The following is a 27308-nucleotide window of genomic DNA, read 5'->3' as shown; positions in this document are numbered from 1 at the left end:
GACCTGATGCTTCTGGTGTGAAGAAGGCAGGTCCCTTCAGCCCTTCTGCCCTTGGCCCCCTGCAGCACCCACCATGGGTTGCTACCATAAACCACAAACTCAACAGACCCTGCCACCTTATGTAGGACATACTGTGATTTAGATCACTGTTCTCTCCTGTTCTACCAGCTCATTTAACCCACACCTTCAATGACCCCTAAAAGCAGCAGGGGGGCAAAGCTCAGGCACAGCTTGGGTTCAGGCTGGAGGACCTGGGCCACAGCCAGCCAAGCATCCTGATCACGGAGCCTGAAACCTGGGGATTATAATCTGCCCGTCTCAAAAGATGTTTAGTGCAGAGCTTTAAATGGGCTATAAAAGCCCATTTTAAACTCTGATGACAATGTGATTACTATTATCTTTATCTGGAACTGAATCAGTGACCTACGGGTGAATGGGTCTGTCTCCATCATCAACCCCTCCAACCACAGCCCCATGGAATGTAATATAACTTGTACCTTTACAGCAAACACTCTACTACTTGATGCAACTTCTTTCGTTCCCAACTGCAAACAATAGCCAGAGGCGATACCACCCAGATTCAAAGCTGTAATTTTGGAACACTATCCTTTATATTGTGAACAGGTCTGATACGTATCTGGAAATATAAGGTTAGAACATAATTTCCCCAGCTGCTCAAAATACTGAGTTTCAATCTGCTACTGCTTATTCTCCTTTATTTTTTTTTTCTTTTATTGTTGTTGCAACTCTCCCAACAAGAACAGAGTTGCTCTTAGTTTACCTTGATAGAAGCTAAACAGGAGATTTATAATCAAAGGTAGAATTGGTATGAGTGTAAGGGTGTAGAAGAACATCAGCATTTTGATTTCTTTGCAACCAATACTTTTTTTGTTTTAACTTAATAACAAACTATCCATACAGTTTTACACATTAAAAGGCAATCCCCCTTTCAGGGCTAGACCCAAATATTATCTGTATGGGTGCTGCCAAGAGATCATGCATGTGTTGAATGACTGGGAATGTGCACACCACACGTAGGAATTTCTAATGTGGGGCTACAGACCTCCTTACATACCCTAGTAAATCCACACTTGTTTGTTTTTACGGTTGCTTGTAAAGCACAATCCTATTTACCTAAAGGCCAAATAACCATAACCCTTTCTTATCTCACGGATGGCTGTGTCTGCATGGCTCCTGCACACTCACTCCTCCAACCCCTGTTTTGTCCAAATGCCTTTTGCTGTCTCTATAACTCCCTGCACTAGGCTGCAATTTGTTCCCAGCCTTCTGTATCTCCATTGTGTAAAGCTATTTTTGGAGATCAGGAAGTTTTCTGTGATGTTTGTTCTAAAGTGTCCTTTCTAAGTGAGTCTAGAAGCTTCTTAAAAAATCACCTCTAAAACTCAGCTCCTTGCCAGCCTCACTGCTATGCAATCTCACTGACACATTTTCACCCACCTCCTCCTCCTCCTCCTCCTCCTCCTCCTCTTTCTGTGTGACCTCCTTGTCTTGAGGTTGATTTTGGTTCTAACTTGGAAACACCATATGCATATTCATGTATATGTGTTTAGCTCTTTGCCAGAGTGGGAAGATAAATAGCTCTTCTGGGTATGGCACCCATCTTTGTATATCTAGTTGTGCACAAATAGTGATGTCGATCAGCAATATAGTAACATGACAGTGCAAGTAAATAATTTATTAATTCATCTCCCCAGCAGGATTAAAGATTTATGCTGATTTTAACTCCGTCAGAGCAAGAAAACAATTTGCATCTCTGAATTCCTGCTCTCGTGATAGCTTGTATTAAATGGGTGAAGCACAAATCCTCTGCCCTACATCGTGGCTGCAAGATTGTGAAACCACACTTCTACAAAAAGAAGAGACTTTTATTTTGTGCCACCAGAAAGAGAAGCACAGCAACAAGCACAGCAAGTGATCTTCTTTTCCTATACATTCTGACCAGCTCACTGTGCTTGACAATATGGGGGGGCAGGGGGGCAGGATATTTTTAAAAACCTCTTTACATCTGAACGAGTCCGGGTTAAACTGTTTTTAAATCTTCCAAGCTGATTCCTCCCTAACCTAGCACTCAAGTTTTCTGAGAGCTACAGTTTAGAACAGAAAAGTGGTCATGTTAATATGCCAATATATATGCTAACATCCTAGATTCAAGAATACTGCTCCAGTGTGTTTCATATTTAGAATAAGAACAATTAAAATTCCATGTGGTTTCACTTATTTTGATGCAGAAGCCTCATTAAAAACCCTAGACTTGGGCATTTGCCAGTAGCCGACTAAAATGGTTTTTCATTCGCGCTTAAAAACCAATTTTACCTGTTGCAGCTTTGCAACTCTACTGTTTCCAGCTGAATGCGTACCGTGGTCATTTCTCTTTTTCAGTTTACAGATGCTAGGTAATGCCAGTTAATGTTCATTTCTCAATTAATAAGGTGTGCTTGTGGTTTGCAGAAAATAAGGCAACAAATTTCTGCCAGGTTTACAGCACTTTGGCCAATCGCTTCCAATTATTAAAGATCATAATGTACCATGGATAGATTAACTCCTTGTGGGTATAGCAAGCTGACGTCTACTTTAAAGGGTTATAGGGTAATTTTATAACTTACAAATATTGCCATTTGCTTTGTTATTTTACACTGTAAGTGCACCACCGAAAAAAAAGGCCTTCTTGGCTTCTCACGTATTTCCAATAGAGAAGCTTCTAGCACATCAAGTCAATGCATAATCATTGGATGCAAGAAAACAGAGGGGTGCTGTATTGAAGAGTCACTGAACAGTCTGTCTCAAGGAAATTTGGCTACATATAGTTAAATATATTTACCAGTAGCTAAATGATTTACTTGTGTTTTGGGGAACTTGAGTGTTAAGACATTCGCTGAAGTAGAGACTAGGTTTTGTAGGTTTTTGTTCAATAGTTTGATTCAGGCTGGGACATAGCACTAATTGATCTATTAAAACTGGTTTTTCCTTCCCTAACATCTACATCTATGCATTATATGTACAGCTTGGATTACTTACAGCTGATAGTATTGCCTCGTATGAAGTGTGCCGCGCACTTCCCACGATGAGACAATTTTCAGTCTCTTACAGCTTTGCCAAACTTTAAGCATTCTGGCTGAAATTGTCCATGCTGGGCGTCTGTCTCAGACTAAATTGTGATTTATGCATTTATTTGTTTTTAAAATTTCAGCTGAAACTCTTCTGCTGGGAAAAATATATTGTTTTACTAATCTTAAACTCTGAGGAGCCTTCCTTTGAAAAGCTGTACCAGTTCCATGCTTTGAAGTAAGGACTTGAACTTTGGAATAGGAGTGGCTTTTGTGTGAGAGCTGTTGCCATGAAAATCCAGCCAAATATGAACAAATCAGAAGCATTCTGACTAAAAATGGGCAGAAGAGTCTGTGCCCCTACAAAGACACTTGTCCAGAGACTGGAATGAAATCCAGGAGTCCCAAGTCCCAGCATTTTTTCTGCAAATACTGCTGGAACACGGGGACATCCCCACCCATCCCCGTGTCAGTACTGATCAAGAATTGGTTCATTTGTGGCTCCATTCGCAGGAATGGCAGAAGTCAAAGGAGCCCATGCGGATGTTTGTATGGTATCGCAAAGAAAAATTTAGGAAGGCGGGGTTACTTGGGTTTTGCTTTTTTTTTAGAAATCTGAGAAACTATAAACACAACTAGAGAGAAACAAAAGGAGATTATTAAGGTTACCATGTGAAGAGTGAGAAAGTTAGGCAATACCAGCATTCACGTTATTTCTCCACAGGCACTACGATACAGCATTCAACTACGGGAGAAGATGCTACTCCTTTTACACAAAACCTCCCTGCAGGCATCATGGAAGCTGACCTCCCCTGGAGTTGTATCAGAGTTGAGGAATAGAGGAGCCCATTGTCTATATATACCCCAAATCCACTGCTGCAAGAAATCAAAAGGGGTGTAGTGAACAAGGCAAGGGAGACCCGATTGTTTCCTGAGCAAACTGGATTTTGTACGTCTTTCTGCCACATGGCTCCTACATGACTCAGTTGAAACCTCTCCAAATCACATTTTCATTTCTCTCATTTTCTGTGCCCAGCAAAGATGTTGGCTTCTGATTCGCATGTGTGCTAAATATTCACAGCTGCGGCTGAAGCCAACAGGATCATAGGGTCTCCACAGAAGGCCAAAGACAGAAAAAAAATCCTGCTGTAGGTGACACAAAGAAGGTGCACTCAATTACGCCAGACCTTAGAGTCAGTCTCAGTATTCTTTTTAACACGCGTTCTTTCTTTCTTGGGAATATTGCACTGCAACAAACTGTATACGAATGCTACAGCAGAAATATTAGAACAAAGGCCATCAAGAAATTAAGAATTGCTTCTTCAGAGCAGATTTTAATGCTCTGCAATAAGCAAGGCCTGAGGAAATGCAAAGAACAAGAAGAAAACAAAATATTGAAGAGCTGCTCATTAAGTTAGCACTGTCCATCTTGTGCACTGAATGAGACAGGAATCCCGTGGGAAAAATATCATGTGATCCTGTAATTAAAATCTGTAATAAAATGCATAAGCAGAATGAGGCTGATTTAAAGTTGCACAGGCAATGTAAATACTGAGATTTCCCAATTTCTGAGCACTTAGTTTTGCAATCTTCAGGATTCTTTGGGATGTGTTTGGATGGGGGGGGAGTGATTATTTGCTAGCTGCATCTCTGTTTTCTCCAAGCATCCCTCTGTATCAGGGGTAGAGTGTTATTTTTGCTCTTCATTTTCCTGCTAGCAAGTGTTTACTGAATCACACACAGCATGATCCTTCTCCTGCCTCCTTCCAGGCCAGCCTTGACTCTCCAAAGGTGCTGTACCACCTTCCCTCTGGACGCCACTGCAGGATGGAGCCTGGGACTGCAGTTTCCAGGGATCCCAAACCCCTTCCTCCTGTACCTGTCCCTTGCTGTAGCTGTTAGGTCCCGATCCTGCAAACCTACACTGGTGCTCAGCTCCATGCCAGAGCTCAGGGACACTCCTCCCGCACATCCACCACTGAGCATGTGTCTACGTGCTGCAAGGGCCAGGGTCATGCAGTGCCACAAAAGCAACAGACAGGACTTCTCCCTCCCTGGTTCAATTTTGGGATGAGAGTGCGTCATTTGGATACTTGCAACCATTTATCATAAGAAATGCTATGTTTTCAAATGCCCTTTACCTCCCTTTAATTCAGAAAAAAAAATCAGGAAAAAAAATCCCAACCATTTTACATCTTTTTTTATTTCTTTTCCCTTTTTTTCCTCAGGTTACCCCAAGCAGGTCTGGTGAACAATAGCAGCAGAAAAGGTGTGAACTCCCCCTCCCCCCTCTTTCCTTCACCTCAATAAGGTGTTAACTTCAAGGCCTAGTTGGGACCATTTAAACAGCAATATTATTAAGCACAGCAGTCTCACAAAAGTCAGAGGGAGGAAGGAACATTTTAACCCCTTCAGAGCTTCACGCACAACAGGTGAGAACATAATTCTAGTGCATCTCTTCTCGGCATCCTTCAGAACCCCAGTTCACATGGTACACTGCATGCTTGTGCCTTCCGGCGTTTAGGTAACAGGGCTTTGGCACCTAAATACTATGGATTAATCTGCAGATAGATGTATTCACTGAATTTATGGTGCAGCACCTAAGCCCTTTGCTGGGAGAAACACCCCATAAAAAACATAGTTAGCAGCGACCATTAAAGTACCACTCATGCAAATAATGGAGTGTTTCCCAAGCAGAGCTGTTAGATTGCTTAACGGTAAAATCGGGGTCTCTTTGCACTTCTCCGGCCTGGGCTACATCATTACCTGCCCTGCTCCCTCAATAGGACTTTTCTGCTGGATGAACTGTGATTTTCTGTAGGCATCTAAGTCTTACTGGGTGACACTATGCATCTAAACACAGGTGGCTGCTGGCTGCACCTGAAGAGGTAGCTCATCTTAGGAACATCAACGGGTAAAAATTCCTCCCATGTGTGGAAAAAAGCAACAACACACCCCTCCTAGGTGGACTGTTGGGAGCAGAAATGGAGCTATGAAAGCATCAGTCATCACTGTCTCATTTATAGATGTTGCTTCTTGTGAAGCTGCACTTATACAGGACTCATAAACCTTTCTAATGAGAACCACAGGAGGGGGACAAATGGTCACATTACAGAAATGTGTTCTTGGCTAAAAGTTGTGACCTTCCACCCGTGGATGCCCGTTGACCTGGTGTGATGGGGAGCCTCTGAAGTTCTTAGTCTTTGCTATCCCATCTCAGCGACTTCAGTCTGTAGCTGTCAAGGGTGATTCAGGTGGAAGGGAATTGGTACTATATCAAAAGCCCCCTGCTTTTTTAAAGTCTCAGGCCATCTACGCACTGCATTGGAAGCAAAAAGTAAATAACATTTCCTGGAAATAAGTCTAGCAGCAATACAACACTGCACGGCACAAACGCACGTGCAGGCGCGTCTCACTCTTGGTTCAGTTTTCCCCAGTTTTTCCTGCCTGAATTTTAGCCACTGCTGTTTTTCACCAGCCCCAGCCGAAATGCATCAGAAGGAACATTTGAGGCTTTTCTTGGATAGCAACCTCAACGCGCTGCATACAGCAAGGGGGTGAAACCACAGGGCTGAGCACTGCGATGCATGCATGGCGATGGTGAGCGTCAGTACAAGAATCCGGTATAAATCTAGTGAATGGGAAGATAATATACGTTGGGGCTAGCAGTCTACTTTATTACTTTTTTTTTTTTTTTTTTTGGCAGAAAAATGTGCCTAAACTATCCAGTATAAATATTTGTTTCCAATGTTGTCATGAATTGTACTTTTCCACTGCATGCTAGCAACTCAGAAATACCATCTGATCCTCAAGCAGACACAAAGAAACTATGTTTTGCAGGGGTGGGGAGAGGGGGGGAAGCCCTTGGCATTGCTCTGTGATTTCACCCTTTAAACCCCTCTTTTTTCCTCCCCATCCAAGTTTTCCTTTCCAATCTCATTCAACTAATACGCGTCCCTCCTGAGGACAGAGGATTCCTTGCTGGTTCTTGATTAAGAGTTTTTAAGAAGCCGGGAAGGAAGATATTCTTTGAAACTGGATCTACTGTAGGATGGGAGCCAGCACACAGGACACCGTGTCTTTCAGAGAGGGCCACACACAGTGCCACTCCAGTCATATGACTTCTCTGTCACATCCTGAAGCCATTTCCAGCTCGTGTGCGAGTTTGTACTCCCATTTAGAAAAGGATGGGATATATTGGGAACACACATATGGAAACACTTTCAGGGAATCAGTTTCCATGAAATCCATAATAAGCCAAGTGGCTTCAGATGTGGCAGTGTGCCTCAGATTAGCCAAAAAAAAAAAAAAAAAAAAAAAAGAAAAAGAAAGGGGGGGGGGGGGGGGGAAGAGAAAATAAGAGAAGGAAGGACAAACCTACTCTTTCAGCCTTTATTTCAGTTTCAAGGGGAAAAAAAAAGAAAGAAATTAAAAACCACAAATGACTTATGGCTACCAAAATAGGGAGCAAAAAAATGCAACTAATGAGAGCACTCCTCCCTCCCCCAAATAACGGCACTGCTATCAGTGCTGCCGCGGCTCCCGGAGAGCCCTGCCAGCACGTCGAGCGTGCGTGGGGCTGCCGGAGCTGTTGCCTTGTCTGCACCGGCACGCGTGGGTCGGGCAGGGCGCCCACCCTCCGATAATGTCTGCAGGCAATTAACAGCATTTCCAAAAAGCGCAGCTTGGTGATAAACTTGTTGGTTAAACAAATCTCCCGAGAAAGGCTGAATTTAGGAGGGGACATCCTCTGGATGTGGTTGACTGTACCCAGGTTGTATTAAAAGCAGGATTTATGGTGGGGATGATGTGTTGGGTGTGGGGCAGTGGTGTCAGGCAGGGGGGTGGGTATCATCTGCCTCGTGTGCTCCGGTGGCCAGGAGCCAAAGGTCACAGGTAACTCCCAGGTGCCCTCAGCGATGGGCACAGTGAGCAGGAGACAGGGAACACCTAGCCCAAGTTCAGCTGATCCCAAATGGCACAGCAAAGGGCCGGGGCCCACATCAGTCCTGGGCAAGAGGGAAGCGGCCACCTCATCCAAGCTAGCGTGGTGCCGGGATAATTTTTGCATGACTGAGGAAGTGGGAAGAAGATGGAGCAAGTGGCAGGAGTTCAAGCGGGAACCGATGAGATGCTACGTGCATCTCTGTGACAGCTAGCCACGTTTTTATCACGAGAAAATAACCAGGAATTTGGCTGCTAATTGGGCCCGTATACTACAAACCCTACTTTTCCTGACAAACAAATGACTCCACAAATAGTCCCTCTGTTTTCAATAGGGTTATTTGCGGTAGGAGGGACCACCCAACACGAGAGGATCAGGCCCTCCACTCCCTCTCTCTGCAGCTCACTTAAACTTTCCACAGCCAAATCCCAACACAAAAATCCCCACGAATGGCGAAGTTTTTTTTTCTCGCTGCTGCTGGAAAAGCCCTGGACAAGAAGCTCTGTGGAATGGTCTCGTGTGCTATTAATATGATGCTCTCCCTGACTTCTGCCTGCAAAACGGGGATTTGCAATTTGTTTCTCAGGCTGCCTCTCTCCACTTGAGCCCCAGCACAGCAAACTAACTGAAAACTTCTGCATCAAGGAGAAGGTCTCTTTTAAAGTTTTGCTTGGCTTTGCTTTCAAAGAGTTGTCTGTATATTTTAGAATATGTAGAATTTGCCTTTGATTTAAACCTCTCTCTTAACAATAGACAAGAGACGATTTCTCTACTGAGCAATTTAAACAAAACAAACATATTTTGGTTACCCGGGCCTTGTTCACAAAATGCCTTTTTTTTTTTTTTTTTTCCAGAGAAAAATCAAACCCTACAAATTCTTATGCTTCTGGCCAAAAAAACTTAAATTCACAGACGTAGATAGTCCAGTATTTTTTTCCCCTGAACAATATTGTACACAGAGGAAGAAAAAGCACCTTCCAAGCCTCCAGACATCCACAAAACACACACCACCACCCCATCTAAACAATCAAAAACACACTTTTCCCCTCCAAAACAATTTCTCCTTTCAATGGACACTGTCAGCCTCAGTCCCTGTCCATGTCCAGGGCTATGGTGTTGGGGTTTTTTCTCCTCCCTGGTCCGAAGTCCTGTGTCCTCGCAGGCTAAACAGACACACCTCGACCTACGGGGAGGCAGCTGAAAGAAGCCGCTTGTGTTCGGACCAGGAGCTGCGCAGGAGCCGCAAGAGCAGCCGCTCCAAAGGCGATGAGGGCACTTAGCCCACAGATTGCTTCTGAGTACTGAAGAAACGAGAAGGGAGATACCAGGGAGGCATTTCCATCTTAGGTTAAGGATTTTAGCAGCAGGCAATACAACACTGTTGGAGTGAAAACAGTGGAAAATAACTCACCCAGTGACGGTCAGAGCTCTTTCCCTTACAGTGAGAACACATTTCCCCCAAGTAACACAAGCAGTGGTAACATCAGGCCAAGATAAAATTGTCAAACATGCCAGCATGACCCAAGATCCACCAGTCAAAGGAATTTCAGGAGGACTCAGGGTGCGAAGAAGCCCTACAGGAAGCTGAGTGGGGGAACACCGAGCTGACCCGCTGTGCCCGTCGCATGGAGCAGAGTGAGAGCAGCTGGGGGACGTCACAACCCACAGCGTTGCAGGAGCAAAGTTGTTGCTCTCGACAAGCCACAGAGCAGGACTGGCCACCATGCAGTGTAGACTGTCCCAAGTCACCACAAGACAGAGAAAACTGCACGCAACCATTGGGCTGTTTTTGCTAGAGCTGCTGCTTTTACATCTAAAAGTCAAAAATACTGACCAGCGCAAAGACTACAGCGGCTTCAATCTGTGTGTTTAGGCCCTCGGTGCCCATATAGATACCAAAATGCCATCAAATTCAGCAGGACACAGATAGCTAAACATAGTTGTATAAGCAGGGCTAGAGGCACTGCAACCCTTTTTATATTTGGCATCATGTCACTTCAACAATGTATGATTGTCTATCTCATTTAATAAAAGCAGTGTAAAGCCTTCCATTTATTTTTTTTTTTTCATTCACTTCAGACCTACCCTGAGTTTCTTACTAATTTAAGGCAAACTACTGTAAGGTCAATTTCAACCCATGATATGCTTGTCCATACAGCATCTCCATTCATCTGCTGAGCTGAAGCTTAAACCAGGCCAACTTTGAACACCTCTAAATAAATGCTTCTTCTCCATAGTGTAAAGTCTGAATATGGTTTTTATCCTCCCAGGAAACTGTGATGAGAAAGAGAAACAGACTTTGGTCTGTAATAGCTCACATCATAAACATGCTTTAGGCTGTTTGCCGTATGGCAGCTTAGGCTATACCACTAGCAGCTCAAATCACTATTGATGGTCTAAACTTAAACCCCAAGTTACCACGTCCCAGATAAACCACAGTAACAGTCACTTGAATGGCCACAGCCCATGGTAAATGTCAGATACTACAATTCTGTAACAGAGGATTAAGTTAAGGCTCACCGCCTTGCGCTTGCCGTAGGCTGTAGAAATGCACACTCCTACCAAAGGCTAACTAAGCCCGTAGTTAAGCCAGGATATCCTGACTAGTCTCTGAATTTGCTTTATTTCAAAAGTGAGCTTGGATAACTTCTAACTGGACTGGTAAAAAAGAAATGTGTCATGGAGATATAGCACAGGATAACTGCATATCGGCAAAAAAAGCATATGTTATTGAGAAGTTTAGAAAGCCCACTTATCCATTAAAGCTGTTAAAAAGAGAAATGTGAGGCATTGCTTTCTGGCTTTTGCTACTGATTTGTTTTGTGACTTTGGGCATATAATTTAATTTTCCTGGCTAAATTTTGCTTGCTATAAGAAGGATATTTTAATACTTCGTATTAGCCAAGTGACAAAGGTCAGTAGCATGGTTTGGAAAATACTATGAAATCCTTCATTGGAAGATGTTGTAAAGTTACAAAGCTTAAAGGGAAAACCACTAGACATTTTTTATAAGCTCTTCAACAGGTGAAGACACAGAAAATGTCGAAGTCAGACAGAATAAAGCGAACGTGGCTTAAAAGAAAACTTTCATATGCAATCCCAATATCTGAAATAACGAAGAGGAGTACAAAGTCAGCCTAAATTATCGCCTTCATTTGTCTTCATCTGCTTGAGGAAGCAACAGCTAGAATTGCTTTCAACTAAGCGCCCCTCCAGCGCATCTGCAGAGCAGACCAGTGAGAGCAGAAGCTGGCCCGGCTGAGGACCAGGCACCGTGCTCCAGCTCCACTGCGGCTGGAATGGTTTCCTCCACGGGCAAGCAGCCTGTCCTCAAAACAGCTCCAAACCAGTCTGGCCCACCTACGTGGGCCAGGCCAAACTAGGAACTGGTTGGGTTTGGACTACCCTTAAACCCAGCTTCCTATCTCATTTTGGAATCTAATACGATGTCTCCTAATTAGGCTCCAGCGATACTTAGATCCTCCCCCACGCTCCTTTTCACCCATTAAAAAAAACAACATGGGTTGGCTTTTAGCAGGAATCAAAATGAAAACAAAAACAAAAAATCCCTTTAGAGGGAGATATTTGAGAGAGGAAGAGGGAAGAAAGGGGGAAGAGAGATGCCTTTTTCCCATTGCCAGGATTCCTCTGTGGCTCCTCTGGCCATGCCAGCATCCACATCACAGTTCCCGGGGACTTCCTCTGAGGAGCTTCTGTGAGATGCCTCTTCCAATGAGCCATTTCATCTCAGGGTTATGTTGCAGAGATTTTGGGTCAGCAGCTCTCCTGGTGTTTTTGAGGCACTTGCTTCCCTTCCTAGTTGGTAAGACAGTCACTTTTGCAGAAGGTCTAATTTTCAGTTCTCAATCCCTAGCCCAGATCCCAGCCTTTGCAACCTGTGCCCCAGAGGCTATCCAAACGTTTATGCTCTTTCTCACACAGGTTTCTACTCTTCATCTTCCCACCGTCAATGCTGACAAACCCTACACAGCTCTAGGTCTGTTCACCATGCTGCAGCAATGACTCCCACTTTATGCCCAGCAGTCTCATTCAGAATCCCAGGGCTATTTTGAATGTGTTCATACAGCTCTCATCGCTTCTCAAACATGTATTCATGTATTCTTTTATAAAATTAGCTTTGGCTTCCTTTGGTTTTATTTTCTAAAAATCTTTTAACTTTACTGAAATATCTGCTTCAACCTTAATCAAGTTTTTTGGCTGGGATCTTTCCTTCTTTGGGACATGGTTTTGGTTTTGTTTTCAGTGGCAGCAATACACATGACTAGTTGGCTACACTTAACAGGAACGACCTGCAGACGTTTGACCCTGTTTCCGCACAGGGGGCACAGATCCTATGATCTCATGAAGTCCCTGTCAGTTCTGTATGACTACAACACTACAGACCTATAGGAAACAGAAAAGTTGATCTAGTGGCTCCTCTGTTCCCACCTACCAAAGGGTAAGAAGATTCACAGAGCCCTATCAACAGCTACTAAATGGAATCATCCCGATATAAACCTCCAGTTTTGGAAACCCCCTACAGCTTGGGAATATATATATACTGGTCTTGCACTCCAGGGGAACTGAGCAAACACTTTTGGCCATGCTGAGAAGGTGATGGGTCCCACTGGACATTTGGTCTAACCTGGTGGGGCTAATATGCCCCACTCAGCTTTTCCAATGCTGATACTGACAAACAGTGCTTGCCTCTTATTGCAGGCTGTAATGAGCAGCTTTGTCCTTTCTTTCCTGCTGCCCCTGAAGCCTGGGAGGAGGTGAAGAGCCACCAAGTTATTTCAATACCCTCCTTCAAACATCATTCTTGCACCTCCTTTTGAGCTACTACCACCTGGCTCTAGTGAGGACGCAGCCAGAGCTATCACCTCGCTGGGTCTCTTCATCTTTCCTCAGTTCCCTCTTGTATTCTGTTGTACAGCTTGTAACCAGTTGTACTGCATGTAAGAGTGCAAATTAATAGAGGACAGGGCTGACCTCTTCCCCCTCCCCCCTTCTTTAATTGTATAGTCCTTAGCACAATGGGATCGGACTTCCAGATGCTACTGCAGTACGAACAGTATTAGCAGCTGCTGCCTATCGCACGGTCAGCCGTGATTCCAGCAAAGGCCCATTAGCTGTTCACAAATACAACCATGACTTTGATCACTGAACCACATCACCTGCAGCAGCCAAACTTGGGTGCTGCAGCTAAAGTCAAAACCTCATGTGAAATCTTAGCAAAGGGACTGGCAAGGGGACTGATCTCCAGCTCATGGAAATCTTTCTATCCCATGTTTAGCTTTCAACAAAACCCAGAACATATTTTCAGCACAGAATTAAATACAGCAAGCTGTGTTTTTACAGACATCTATCACCTAAAGATGATGTGCCTTAGAGACTCAGTCTTGTACCTGTGCTGCAATCCTGCTTTCCAAGCAAGCCCATTGCACAGCCTGATTTTATATAAACTAAAACAAGGGGGACATGCCTTTAGCTGACGGTTTCATAATATTCTGCCAGTCCTAGACAGTGCTTGTTTAATAGAAAAGGTCATAAAAAAGCACTGATGCCTATGGATCAGACAGTGACAGCCCAGTTAACCATTAAAAATACAGAATGGAAATGATGCATCTGGCATCACTAGAGCTTGTGTAGGGACTTTTCATCTCAGCTAAATGAAAGAGGCTTTGTGGATACCACTCCTAATCCAAGCATACCACCTTTCACTTCTCACTGCCACAGAAATGTGATATTAAGAGGCAGAATGATAGAATGATAACGTGACATGCCCTACCCATCCATTTTGCTTTCAGAATCGATCCTTGTTTTAAATCCTCTGAGCTATTTTTCTCTGCTGGTGCTCTCCTCTCAGCGTGGTTGCTCCTCTTTCTCACAAGAACCCAAGGCAGCTTTCTCCAGCTGCCTACACTCAGCACTTGCGTATTACAAAATAACATGTTAGGGCAAACATTCATGGCTAGCATAGGATGAAAGGTCAAGTGGGTGGTTAGAGAGACCTTTGGGAAAAATGACCGGGAAGCTTGGAGGTGACATAGCCCAGACAGGGCTGAAGACGCAGCACACCGACTCCTCTCCTCCTTTAAACCACAACCGCCTTTAAAACACCACATACCCCCCCCTGCATTTAGTGTCTGATACCTTTTTTTGGCCAGAACTAAACTTCTTCACACAATGAGAGCATTGCCTGGTCCAAGTAATTCCAAGAGTTTAACGCAGTTTCAACTCTCTTTGCAAATTTTCCCATGGAATAATTATGAACGTGGAGAGCAAATAGTCTGCTCTGTCTGGGTGACACGCTACCCAACAGGGCCACAGGCTGAGCTCTGATCCGCAGGCTTCTCTTCGTTTTTGACAGTTCAAATGCTAGCTAAACCTGGAGGAAAAAGCCGCCATGACTACAGCAGTGTTTCTTAAAATGAAAGGCTGAACACTGTATGGCAACTAGGGGAGAACATGTATCTTGTCCTATTCCTGTATCACCATCTACGGTAGTGGATGAGGAATTAAATTCATTTTGTTAGAAAAAATGGGAGGGTCTTTACAATTGGGCAAATATAAAAGCAGAAAAATTCCTAAAGGAATTGCAGAAGTCCAGAAAGTCAGTGAAAAATGCTTTCTTAGTGCGTTTTTTCAGGTGGGTTGGAAAAGTAGAGTTTCACTAGTAGTTCAACCAAAAATAACTCCTTTTCACCGGATACCGTAGGAGTTTGGATGATTAGGGAAGGGAACTTCCACTATTTGATAGATCATACTGAACCCACAGCAAAATTAAAAGACCAAAATACTTCTGCACAGTGCCTCTCCAGCCTCCTTGCAAGTCAAACCAGTTCTGCATCCCACAACTTCCAGTCCCCTGTGGCTTCTGCCATCTCCCCGAGACCCACCACAGCAACCTCCTTCCTTACCCACCTCCTTGTTGTATCTGTCACCGCCACAGGAACCTCAGAAATAAAAATCAGTGCTGCAATCTGGCAGACAAAGTTATAGCAAGTTCAAATGACTGGAAACTAAAGTTAGACAAATTCAGACTAGTAATAAGACACACATTTCCAAAGCGAGCTTAATTAGTGTCTGTAACCAAAGGTTGTGGTGGATCTTGCTTCCCTGGAAATTTTTAAATGAAGACAAACTGAGTTTTTGTGTTGGTTTTTGGTGGGTTTTTTTTTTCCCTCGAAGGTTATCCTCAAGTTCAAATGAGACATAACTTGGGGTAATCTTACAGCTGGGTCAAAGCAGATGATCACATGAGCTTCACTGTATTAATAACCTATGAATCTACCTATGAATTTGTGTATCTGTGGAAAGCTGCTTATATGAAATTATTCTTCCCTAAGCCTTATAGATGAAACTCCACCATTGCTAAAAATGCTTGGACTCCACAAAATCTCCTTGGACACCGAAGCAGCATTGAGCGCAGCATGGGTGCAGGGTCAGGTTCCCCCCCAGGGGACCCTGCACCGCCCACACACTGCTCTTGCGGACATGGGGAACCTGTCCCAAGTTCAGGAAGGCACCTCCAGCTTTGATCCCTTCCCTCACTCTTTTGAGTCAGTCTGAAAGCAAATATTAAGAGATTTCCAGATTAGTGTCCCCAAATACCCTCCCTTTATGCATATGAAATAGTTGCGTCTTTCTTAATAACATCCTTTATGAGCTAGATGAAGGTGCGCACCTTCACTTTATCTCATTCATCTTCCTCTCCTTCGCTGCCTATGTTTTTTTCTTTTGTACAACCACAGAAAGCCTGAACTTCTTGCACAGCTCTTACTTTCTCTTTTGGTCACCAGTATCAGCAATATCAATGCTTTTTTAAATCTGACAGCCAAGCTGGCATGACACCAGATCCTCTTCTGCTAAAACATCCATCAAGAGGGGAAAAGATTTGGACACTTGTAAAATGGGACCAAACAGCCGTTACTAAACCACTTCAGAAAGGTGTTGTGAAGCTCTGCTAGGCTCCCTTCCTGACCAAATTCAGCATGGTCAAATTCTGCATGGCCAGAAATGCAAGGAAATTCCACCGTAAGTCAAGGCAGCTCCAGCTATTTCTACTAGCAGCAGTTTTTGCTTCTTGAATTGTGTTTTTTAGTGTAAGATTTGCAGAACTGGGACTTTAGAACTGTACAGCTCCTGGAGGGCATAAGATACTTTTCTACCTATCTTGTACCAAACACAGGCACAGTCTAAGAAGGATCAAAGTCTCCCGCATTTTACGGGACCATTTCGTAAATTCAGCTTGTGCAATTAATCAAACCAAATTCGGTGCAACAGACACTCAAGAGCCACAGAGACTTAAGGGCACAACAAGTGATCCTAATCACCCTGTATGTACCAGAGAGCTTCACGTATGGAGTTAGATTCCCTCTTCGTATCAAGACACACGTAGTCCTACATCAGCAACCACCACTGGCTCCATCCTAGGTAGAAAATCAACAGTGATTCCACCAAGGGAATCAAGAAATCATCATACACCTTTATACAGGGATGAAACAAAGAGCTTGCACCCACAGCCTTCCTGTTAGGAGCTTATTGACTTTATTGGGAGCACACATCTAGGTAGTGACTCAGGATCTGGCCCTTTGAAAGTATGGAATCAAGCACCCGGTTGCCCCATTAACAATTAGCATTCTGTTTACAAAACCCAGCAGAGTCAGTAAGAATAATCATTACAAAACATGCTCAGACTGTGATTCCGGTTTAAGTTAATATAATTTTAATGAGTTCTTCAGAAAAGGCCTGGCACTTATGGAAAATTTCCTTAATTAATATCAGACCCTAAATTAGTAATAAAAAAAAGCCCTGAATATCATTTGGTCTCAAGCTGGAACTAAAGTATGTTTTGGCATCATTACTAACTGTTAGCAGCAAGCTCTGGAAACAGATGCAAATCTTGATATGTGTCCTAAATATAAAACACATTGCAAAAAAAAAAAAAAGCTCAGATAAAAATATATCTATACATCCACATATATTTGAGTGTGCTATTTCCTGCCTGTATCAGCAACAAATTTATTCCATTTAAAAACATTCCACTTGCTTCTTTTCGGTATTTTTTAAATCCTTTCTTTCAGGAATAAAACTCTTTCACTCTGCCTTCATTTTTCCTGTTTATTTCCTCTCTCAACAGCCGTTTTAAGTAAACAAAAAGGGCTTAAAGAAACGCATTATAATATTCAAACATCTGAAAATCAGCCCACTTGTTTTACCACCTAAATACGGGTATAGGTGCCTAATTTGAGGCCACCCACGCTAGAAAAATTTGGCCTTAGTCCTTGAGGTAAGGATCATGCAACGCATCTTCTGGACAGTTACTCCAATGAGAGATTCTGCCCAGCAGAGAGGCTGCCACTGAAACCCCACAGATGAGTGCCAAGGTGCTGAGATTCCCAGGTGACACCAAGTGGGCAGGAGACTAAAAATGGAAAACCTGCGGTAAACAAAATAAATAGAACCACTGAAAAATAATGAAAAAGAGGGGGGAAAAAACCCAAAAAAACTGAGTTACAAGTTTAAGGAGGGTAGCAAAATGAGTGGGTTGTTTCTGAACACCCAAGCTCCCCCAAGTTCTTTACTTTGCCTTAACTCAGTGTCACCTCGTAGGGAAAGCATTGAAAATTAGCTAGGAGAAATGGAGACAGAGACATCCTTGAGTCTCTCTGCTTCCACTTTAAAAAAAAAAAAAAAAAAAAAAAAAAAAGAAGACAGAGTGAAAATTGTTATAGTCACCAAGAAAAACATCACAGCATAGCAAGCGCACCAGAAACAGAGCTGGTTTCTTGGGTTTGCCAAAAGCCTGAGACAATATTGCTGAAGCCTGAACTGCTCATTCATTTCAGGAGCTGCTACCACCACGGCCATTGCTGGTGATAGCCGTGGTATTAACTGTTTCCCTATTTCCCAGAGCTCATAAAGAGGAAAAGAACTGTATTTTGGAGGCAGCACTAATGCCTAATCTTATTAAGGGTCCCATCCTGAAATGTGTTTATTACCCACAATATTTAATGAAGTTAGTAGGAATTGAGAGGTGCAAGAATAGCTACTTCATGTGATGGCAGTTTTTACTTAGGGGCTGTAAAGTTTTCTGAGCTCCTTAGAAGAAAATAAACAACTTTTCTTTCTTAAAGTTAGTATTTTTCAAAGACTGAATCCCCCTCAAAAGGGAAAAATCTTATTATAAAGATTATGTGTGTATGTGACATTAAGCAAAATCCAAGGTAATTCACATTCAGGGTTTGAAAACCAAGATGACAACCAGTGCAGGACCTCAAGAAAAAACAGCCCATCACTGTGAGCAGCTTTCTCATTAACATACAAACACTAAATCCAGAGGTTCAGCTGGAGCTGCTTTCATTATACGTGGGGGGGTTATTTTAAGATCTGTAGGCTTAAAAGAATGAACCTTAGATTGTGTAAAGGAACAGCATTGTCACTGATTAGGGCATGGCTGGCATTTGCAGGGTTGCATTTACACTTGCCAGCCCCCAGTGACAGGAATGTTTTTTAAATTCAACATCTGGTGAAGGTTCAGGATGGTCCAAAATGCTGCAGTGATATCTACAGACAAATTAATGGGAAAGCCTGGCTACACTCAAACTAGCAAACAGCCCCAGAGTCAGGGCCCGTTCTCTGGTTTTAAATCCAGCCAGGATGGTGTGACCACAGCTGTAATATTAAATCCTTTTAGCCTCCACAATGGAGTGGCTGCCTCCGAGCTGCCCATAGGAGTATGTTCGGGACTCTGCTCCTTTCCAAACCACAGCTGGGACCTGTTTGTGACTGTGCTGGCCAACCCCACTCAAAACCAACCTCGCTGACAATTTAACAGTACTGTTATTTAAAAGCCCAGACCCTATCGCTCTGTAATTTATTGGTAAAGATACTACTTTCTGGCCATTTTAGTTCAGATGGATGGGTCTGCAACCTTCTTCTGTTTAAAGGCTGAGCCCAGTATGTTCGTCGTCTATCTTAGTGTGTCCCTCATCTGTCTCAGCATGTCGCTATTCAATGACAAAGTAACTACAAAGACAGAAAAATCCACCCTACACACTGCAGGGACCCCAGCGTGTGGGACGAGAGTTTGGGCATGGCGGCATGAGGCCAGAATCCCCAGGTGACAACTATCTGTAAAGAGTGCAAGCCCAGGGCTGGAAAAGGTAGGTTTGGTGATTTGTCCTGTTAGTTAGATTCAGTTTTAATTTTCTCCTTTGTCATGTAGGCATTTGTCAAACACAGTTGTGTAGGACAGGCTCTTCCACAGCCAGCACTGAACATGTTCATGTTACACTTGCAGGACAGGTCCTCCAGCATCTTAAGACCTTGACCCTGCAAGTCTGTCTCAAAGGTGAAGCAAAAAGCAAGAGACTAGCACTTAGGCAGAAGGGTGAGGAGGTGTAGGAAAAGTGCAGGGGAAGAAGTCTCCCCACCTCCCATCTCAGTATTTTCAACAAAATTAAATTCAAGCTTAAACCCTGCAATCACAGAGCAAGCAGAGGTCAGGGTGAGGCAGATCATGGCAGGGTTAAGCCAGGACTGAAGCGTAACAAGGCTGTGATACAGATATGTTTATGGGGCAGTTAAATCGTCTCTTAAATCACCCCACCAAAGGCAGACTATCAGATCAGGCGTGCCTGTACCTGAACTGTTCACCTAGGCTCGCTTTAGAGCCCCCGGAGAAAAACAGGCTCTTCCAAGGCACTGCCAGGGACCAGTATGGCTCATCTGCAGGCTGGTCAAGTCCTGCAAATGCTAGTTTGTCCCCACTGACTCAAAAGGGAGCTGGGGGTGACTGTCACGGTTACGGATGTCTACCCTGGGGACATCTAATACCCATTCCTCCTTCACCTGCTGCGGAGCAGCTCTCTTGTGACTGCAGGAACAACTTGACCTGTACTCCCTGCTCCAAACCGTGCATGTGCTGAGGACTTGCTGGATCAGTCCCAAAGATTTATGTAAAATGGCTGTGATGTGTATTTATATGAATCATATACATTAATTACATAATAGACACTCATGCTCCCCGTCCCACATGCACTTTGGTTATGCACAGGGCACAAAGGCTGAGTGCATTCACTATGAATCATGCAATAAGACTATGTCCCTCAGGCAAAACTCTCTCTAAAATGACCATGTTCATATATTCCCATGGTTTCCACTACAATATTATTTAATTAAGAATATTAATCTGCTAGGCCACCAACTTTCACTGTCTTCTGGGGAAGTCTGAGCAGACAGATATTTTAATAAAATATGGGGAATCCTGCTCTCTTTGTGACTGAGTTGGTGCAATAAGGTAAGTCAATTGCATGGCCTCGTGGGCTTGTTTTTTATTTCTTCTTGATACGAACATTAGACACACACCAGAAAGATCACTGGTTCAAAAGTTGCATGAGTGATGCCAGATAGTCTTTTTTTGCTTTACTTTTCAGCTACTGATGTTGAATACTGCCCTAATACATGCGGCATGTCATTAATTAGTTGTATGACACTGCAAAACCAGCAAAATCCCCATTTGCAGAATAAAAGATGAATACTTGAAGTTCGACAGCTCTGGGTGCTCATTTGCACGTGCCTGCAGCATGCATGCAAACATTTCAGTTGTGCAAAAGAAATCAGTCTAGACGCTGACACGACCAGTTCAGCTACATTGCAGCTGCCCGCCAGAGTCACTCCGCAGGGTTGCAGCCTGCTGCCCTTTTCCCCTCTCCCATGGGACAGAGAACCACATGAACTGCTATGGCAGTCCCTCATCACCTCCTGTCCTACAGCCCCAAACTCTTCTGATGGTCAGCTTAATCTGGGAGTGAAACACAGGTGACCTCATCATCAAGAGATATACGCATCCCTGGACGGGGAGGAACACCACTGGTTTGGCCATGGGATGGATGTGCTACTGGTCATGGAAGTACCATCAAAAATAGCTCTTGAGGGCTGCCACTGACAGTACCACCAGGAACCACTCTTTTGAAGGGCACATTGCTTTATTAGATGGTATATTTTCAATGTGTGGGTGAGCACAGATTAAGCAGTTGTCTGGGCAGAGCCACGGAGGCCTGTGAAAAGGCTGAGTGATGTGAAATTGTGGCAGGTAGGAAGTCCTGTGCCTGTAGGTGTGACATCCAAGGCCTAAGGGGGAAGTTTTACCCATTTTTCCTCCTGCATGATGTTAAGCAACAGGCAGTAAATATGGCATTCATTAAAATTGCCTTGTATACTTTTAACAGGCTTGATAATCAGATTTCTGCCACTGTATCGGAAAGCAAAGTTTGTTTTTATTCGAGGCCTTGTAAAACTCTAATTTCTCCCTCATGCACTGGAGGTGCCTAAAGTTTTCTAATGTTTTTAGTGTTAGCAGTCATTTTTTCCCCCCATCAAAGCTCTGTTCTCTGAAAGATGTATCGAGTAACTGAGTGGAGATTTGCATTTCTCCATGTGTGAGGGATGGACTGGTTGCTGTAAGGGGCAGCTTTAAACTTGCATTTCTCCCTCTACTTCATAACAAAAGAGGTTGGATCCTGCCCCTCCCTCCCTGTGGCCCTGGTAGGTAGAAACACTTGAGAGGAACCCAAATTCCAACGTGCCTCCTTGCAGCCTGAGCATCCACTCTCATCCTCCAGCCAGGAACACCGCTCTGTATTTCTGAACATCAGCAAACACTGCAGACAACCTCTAGCAGCTGTAGAAGATCAAAGTCCCCTTTTCAACCTCGAATCTAACTAGAAGCAAGATCCCCATGCTGGTGAAAGGTAAGAGCATTGCAAAGGCATCAGTCAAGCCCCCAAAAAATGAAGGACAAGAAGTGGGAAGGCAACTGACTGTAGAGTACAACAGAAAAGTTCAGTCCGCGGCCACATAATGTGTGCATCCAGGTCTTTTAGTCATTCTGCCTGCGCCCACACGCCAGGCGCTCACGTCTGAATACACACAGACAAGCAAGGGCTGCAGGGCAAGTATGCCACGGTACAGCTGCTGAGGTCCCAGCCGAGCCTCTCCTGGAGGTATTGCTGGGGGCACAATTGCAAAAATAACCCATTCGACATCATAGACCATCAGGAGGCTCTGACTCAAAGGGAACCTGTTTCGGGCCAAACAAAGCATTTCCTCAGCATCAAGCTGATCAAGTTTTTTTTTGAACCAAGTCAGCGCATTGCACAGACAGCCCACAGGAACCTGTTCTACCACCCTCCAACCCTTGGCCCACATGGAGATATTCAGCATCTCTAAGAAAGCAGAGTGCACTAGGACTGGAGAGGTTTTTGCAGCTGTTTGTTTGAGAAACAAAGCTTCCCTCCTCCAGGAGGAAAGAAATCAAGGAGTCTACGCTAATCAAATCCTACACGCCTGCTGGATGAATTTCAGCTTGTCAATGTTGCAGCTCAGTGGAGTGATCAACATTTCCAGCACTACGAGCTTGGTGGAAGGGGAAAACACGACAGCAAGAAATTCACCTGGCTGCAAGTCAAACAGGTGTATGGCAGCAGCATCCAAGATTATAATAATATCTTGCAAACATGCAAAAATAGATGTAATAAGACTGATTCTTTGGTTTTCATTAATGAATCATAAAGGCTTTCTTTACATTACACATGCTTTTTTGGCATACGCTGCTAATATTTCCACACTTGCAAGGCTGGAGTTTTAATACTGAGCCTCCCTCCCCTAAGGTTCCTCATTTTTGGCAAGATATACAAGGTGACTGTGTGCCATGACAGGCTCCATTTTACTTTGGGGCAATCAGATTACTTCACACAGATGGTTTTATCGCTGAGACCATTAGAGATTAATTGCCAGTATGTAAATGTACATTTGTTTGATAAAAAAAAAAAAGTCTCAGTTCCTCACTGCTGTCTTGTCTATGTTCCTAAATGTATTTATTTCCTTTCTCCTGCATCATCCCAAAGCAGAATTTGTCCAATCTTTACCTAAAGTGACTCAGCTAGTTTTTGATAGGCATCTTAAGTACACATTAACTAAGGAAACAGGCTTTCTTGAGCTACTGGATTGAAAAGCTGGAGAATGAACCTTAGCCTTAACTATGGAAGAAATAAAGGCATCTATCTGTCAGGACGCCTAACATCACACACACCACAAAGTAAAGCACCAAAACATAGAGAATATCACAATTACTTTAAAACATGCATGTAAACATCCTCTTGTGGGGGAAAAAAAAAAAGGAGATAATTTGTTCATAGAATCAGGTTCACAATGTAAAAATAGTCTGATCTGGAATGGACTTAGAGACATTCAAATGATACATGTTCAGAGCAACACAGCAGCTCTTCCATTTCAAAAAAAAAAAAAAAAAAAAGGGACTTTGACCCCCACCCACCATGCAGTAACCCTGTTATCACTGACTGAGCTTTGCTCTTCTCATCAAGGTTTGTCTGAGGCCACGGCAGCCTCTGCCAGTCCTGTTCCTATCTGCATAATTGCTTTAGGCAAAACAGAGTCTTTACCTGAGAGGCGTCTGGGCACATCGGTAATGGCTGGAAGTCCTGTGCCTCGAGTGGAGGACAGGGGAGTTGTGGAGTGAATGGACGGTGAAGTCATCTGGCTCAAGTAGGATGGGTAAGATTGGTCATAGGACCATGGTGGGGATGACTGCGCCTGCCTGGGGTCTAGGGAAAAAAAAAAAAAAAAGAGAGAATTTTTTTTTTTAAGGAAGAAAAATTTTAGGGCATCAACAGCTTAATGGAAAGAGGTGGGGTTACTGAACATACACACAGCAGCGCTATAAGGAATGAGAATGTAATGAGACACAACCTGCTCCTCTAGGACTCAACCCCTTCAAGCCTCACTCTGCGCTTTTCCCTCCCCGTAACAATTTTGGGGGGGAAATGAATGGAGCAGTGAGCAGAGTTTTAAAAGATATAGCAGCTGTGCTGCAAATTCCTGGTGTCTGTTGCCCAGGTCTAACAGTGTGTTATACCAAGACTCGCCAGTCCTCTAGATAAGCAGACAGAACAAGAACAAGACCCAAGTCAGCTTGGGAAGTGGACTTCAGAGGTGGGGAGACTCTGCCGTTATCGCTTGACATGCCTGTCAAGTTGTTCTCCGGTTCAAATACTACGCAATAGTATTTCCAGTGCTGAAAATACTATCCAAGAAGGAAAATGTCATTAATCTTATCAGCATCCATCCAAAAATGCCACATTTGGATGCTGGCCCAATTACCTACAGTCACCTCAATTACAACAATATGAAACCAAATGGTTTGTGGTTGCTATCGCAAGGTAATGATGCCTTTTGATGTACTTGGAACAGCTCACTATGGAGGAAAGGATTTTAAGGATAAATACAATTTATTTTTTGCTGAAGCACCGGTGGATTGCACTGAGTGAGAGAGAGGGAGACCTAGTTTTATTCACTGGTGTTTGGATTTATAAACTATTTGCTCTCTCAGTTAATATCTGGTGATAAACATAGAGCAAATGCCTCATAAATTATTATTTTTACTTCTTTACATCAATAAAACCAAAGCACTTCCAACCCCAAAGTTTGTTTTGGGCACTGCATGATAAACAGAAAACTGTCTTTGAACTGGCTCATAGAAATTGTAGCACATCCCTCCAAATCCCCGCAGTATTTTCAGCGAAGCCCATCAGGTCCATTCCATTTGGAGAACCTGCTATATCAGAACACGTTAAGGCCCTTCTTTGTAGACGGCAACGTGATAGCCACATGGCATAAGCAAAGGCACTTTTTCAGGAAATTCAGCCTTTTTTTTTTTCGTTTTTTTAATGCCTTTCCCTGCTCTTCCACACAGCCAAACCTTGTAGTTTCAGCTATTCCTTGTTTATTTTTTCTGTTCAGACACGATTTGTTTGAAGAGATGTCTGGAAAGCAGATACTTCCTCGAAGCAAAATAGCTATATAGATATATAACCCCCCCCCCACCCGTCCCCAAGTTTCCAATTTAATTTTAAGAGGATTTTCCTGGAGTTTTCCATTTATATTAGAGCTGAGTAATATAAATGGTTAACATAAACTCGTCAGAAATCCAAAGGACACTTGATCATTAAATGTAATGAACTTTGTTTTAACAGTTTCAAGGCTAAGGCTGTATAGATTGGCACAGGTTCAAATCTGACTGACTGCTTGTTGTTATATCTGATATCGACATATTTCTCTGCCTCATTCCCCTACTCTAATTCACCATACAGTCAATGGTAAATGATCTTCAACTGGGAACGGAAAGCCTAGGCTTACTGGGAAAACAATCTTAAAATTAATGATGTGTCAGGAGCACAATCTCAAATCCAAGCTCCTTCAAACTCCAAAAGCTTTTCAATCTCTGCTTCCAAATCCAAAACAGAGTGCCATAAAGTTTTGGGTTTTGGTCAGTTTCAATGATGGAAGGAAATTATACAGCAGGTAAAGGCCTGGGGGGAAAAAATCGTGGTGGAGGATGTTTTTACAGGATTTTGGTCTAAGATGGTGAAAGCCTTAGGAAAGGAGCTGCCTTCTGGAGGTTCATGCCACTTCTGGTAGTGCAATCCTCACAGCACGAGAAGATCTTAAGCATCTCAGGCACCCTCACCACTTTGAACACCCATGCTAGACTTGGGTCTACCTAACATCCTTAATCCAACCACTATGAATGCCTACGTGGACACAAGAAGGATGCATGGAAAAAAGTGGTCTTTCAAAGGTTTGTGTGGTCTTTCAAAACAGTATCAAATATTGTGCTGTCCGAGGCAGAATATGGGGCTCAATGGACCATCAGTTGACCTGAAAACATATCATATATTCTCATGACATCTGACTTAGATTTATACATGCCTTAGGTTTATACATGGCTTAGATTTATACATAGCTCATTTCAACCTCAGAGCCACAATATCACATTTCTTTTTTAGATGTATAAATTTGATTTCAGCTCTCCATGAGTCCAACACTGTAAGATTTTAAATCGCAAAGTATGTCAGAGAATGAAGAAAAAGAGGATGGACTGTTAGTGAAGACACTGTGCTGTGTCTTAACTGCTTCTGGTCCTGAAGCAGATCTCCTGTTTGACTTGGGTAACTCATCCAACCTCCGTTTGATACAATTCCTACCTAAATTTAAGGACAATAATGATGAATTGCATATTTTGTTGGTCATTATTTTAAGGTGCAGGCACTCTCCAAGTACCTCACTCACAAAATGAGGTGCTTTTCTTGGCTGGAAGTTTTCAACCCAGATATTGAGGTGCAGACTTCAGCCTCTCTGAAACTAGAGTATGAGCAACTTAGCTCCAAGGAAATGAGATTATGTCTTCTCAGGGAATAGGAAATAAGAAAGAGGAAAATCCTCAACCAAATCGAACATCAGAGCTCAGTGACTGAGAAGAAGGTCACAGTACTCCAGGCTGGAGGGTTACTGTGAATCCTCTACACCAAGACATGGCTGAGGTCATGGTCGAGGCAGGGTGGGGATTTTGTCCTGGGGCTGACTGACTTCCAGTTATCTTCACCCCTTAGGAAACTAGAAAGCGAAGATACGAGTTGCACCAGAGTAAATGCCCTAAAACCAGCCTCTGCTGACTGGTTAGCAGCCATGGTTTGCATGGACATGACAGGAGCAGCCAAACGCCCTGGCCTTGCCAAGTCAAATGTGACCTGCTAGCCCACAGGATAAACGTCACTGCTCGGCCATGTTGCCCAACCCCCAGAGCAAAATGTTGTGAGGCAGAGTGCAAAACTGCCCTGTGTAGTCCTTGAAGGCAGACCTGCATCTGGGTCTCACATGGCATCTTTTAGTCCCACCAGCAGATGTTCCTTGCAACACTGCAGCAGCAGAGACAGCTGAGGCCAAACCTGCCCACCTCTTCTGGTCCGACACGCCACCACATCAAACCTCCTGGGGGGAAGGAGGATGCAGGGACACCAAGTGGATCTGCCAGCTGTCAGAACAGCACTTCCAGGGCAGATCCACACAGATGCTTCTGAGGGAGACACAATGATGTCCTTAGGAGGGTCACCTCCTCCTTGCTCAGGCACAGAAGGGGTGGAATGACTACTTAGCATATACCGGCAGGGAAGGAGCTACAAGCAGATTTTTGAACAGTTTTCCTTGACCTCCTACACCAGAGACCAGCTTTCCCGTTCGCTCCAGCTGGCAGGCTTGTTCATGTCTGCTGGGTCCCTGCAGACCACGGGCTTTGCACCATCACCCGAAGCACCATGTGCTCTGCAGGCACAGATCATCTTCCCAATTGTGAAAAGCCCAGAACTGATGAGAAACCTTACAAGCTCTAAGGCAGACTGAATGTGGATTCCTTCCTAAAGGAATCCCTCTAAAGC

The 27308-nt window shown here is 43.7% G+C and overlaps 1 protein-coding gene across 7 annotated transcripts in view; it reads right to left on the bottom strand.

Annotated features, from left to right (window-relative positions):
- RUNX2 (RUNX family transcription factor 2) overlaps window positions 1-27308 on the bottom strand; it is a 250418-nt gene that overhangs the window by 91532 nt on the left and 131578 nt on the right. For all 7 annotated transcript variants that reach the window (XM_080388539.1, XM_080388544.1, XM_080388538.1 and 4 more), the window contains one exon: window positions 23481-23642. In XM_080388539.1, coding sequence (XP_080244665.1) covers window positions 23481-23642 — 162 coding nt within the window. The remainder of the gene's footprint in view (window positions 1-23480; window positions 23643-27308) is intronic.

Source organism: Falco punctatus (genome assembly GCF_963210335.1).
Source record: "Falco punctatus genome assembly, chromosome: 5".
In the NCBI taxonomy this organism is placed as follows: domain Eukaryota; kingdom Metazoa; phylum Chordata; class Aves; order Falconiformes; family Falconidae; genus Falco; species Falco punctatus.
Note: the sequence above shows the minus strand (reverse complement) of the source record. Positions and strands in the feature narration are given on the sequence as shown.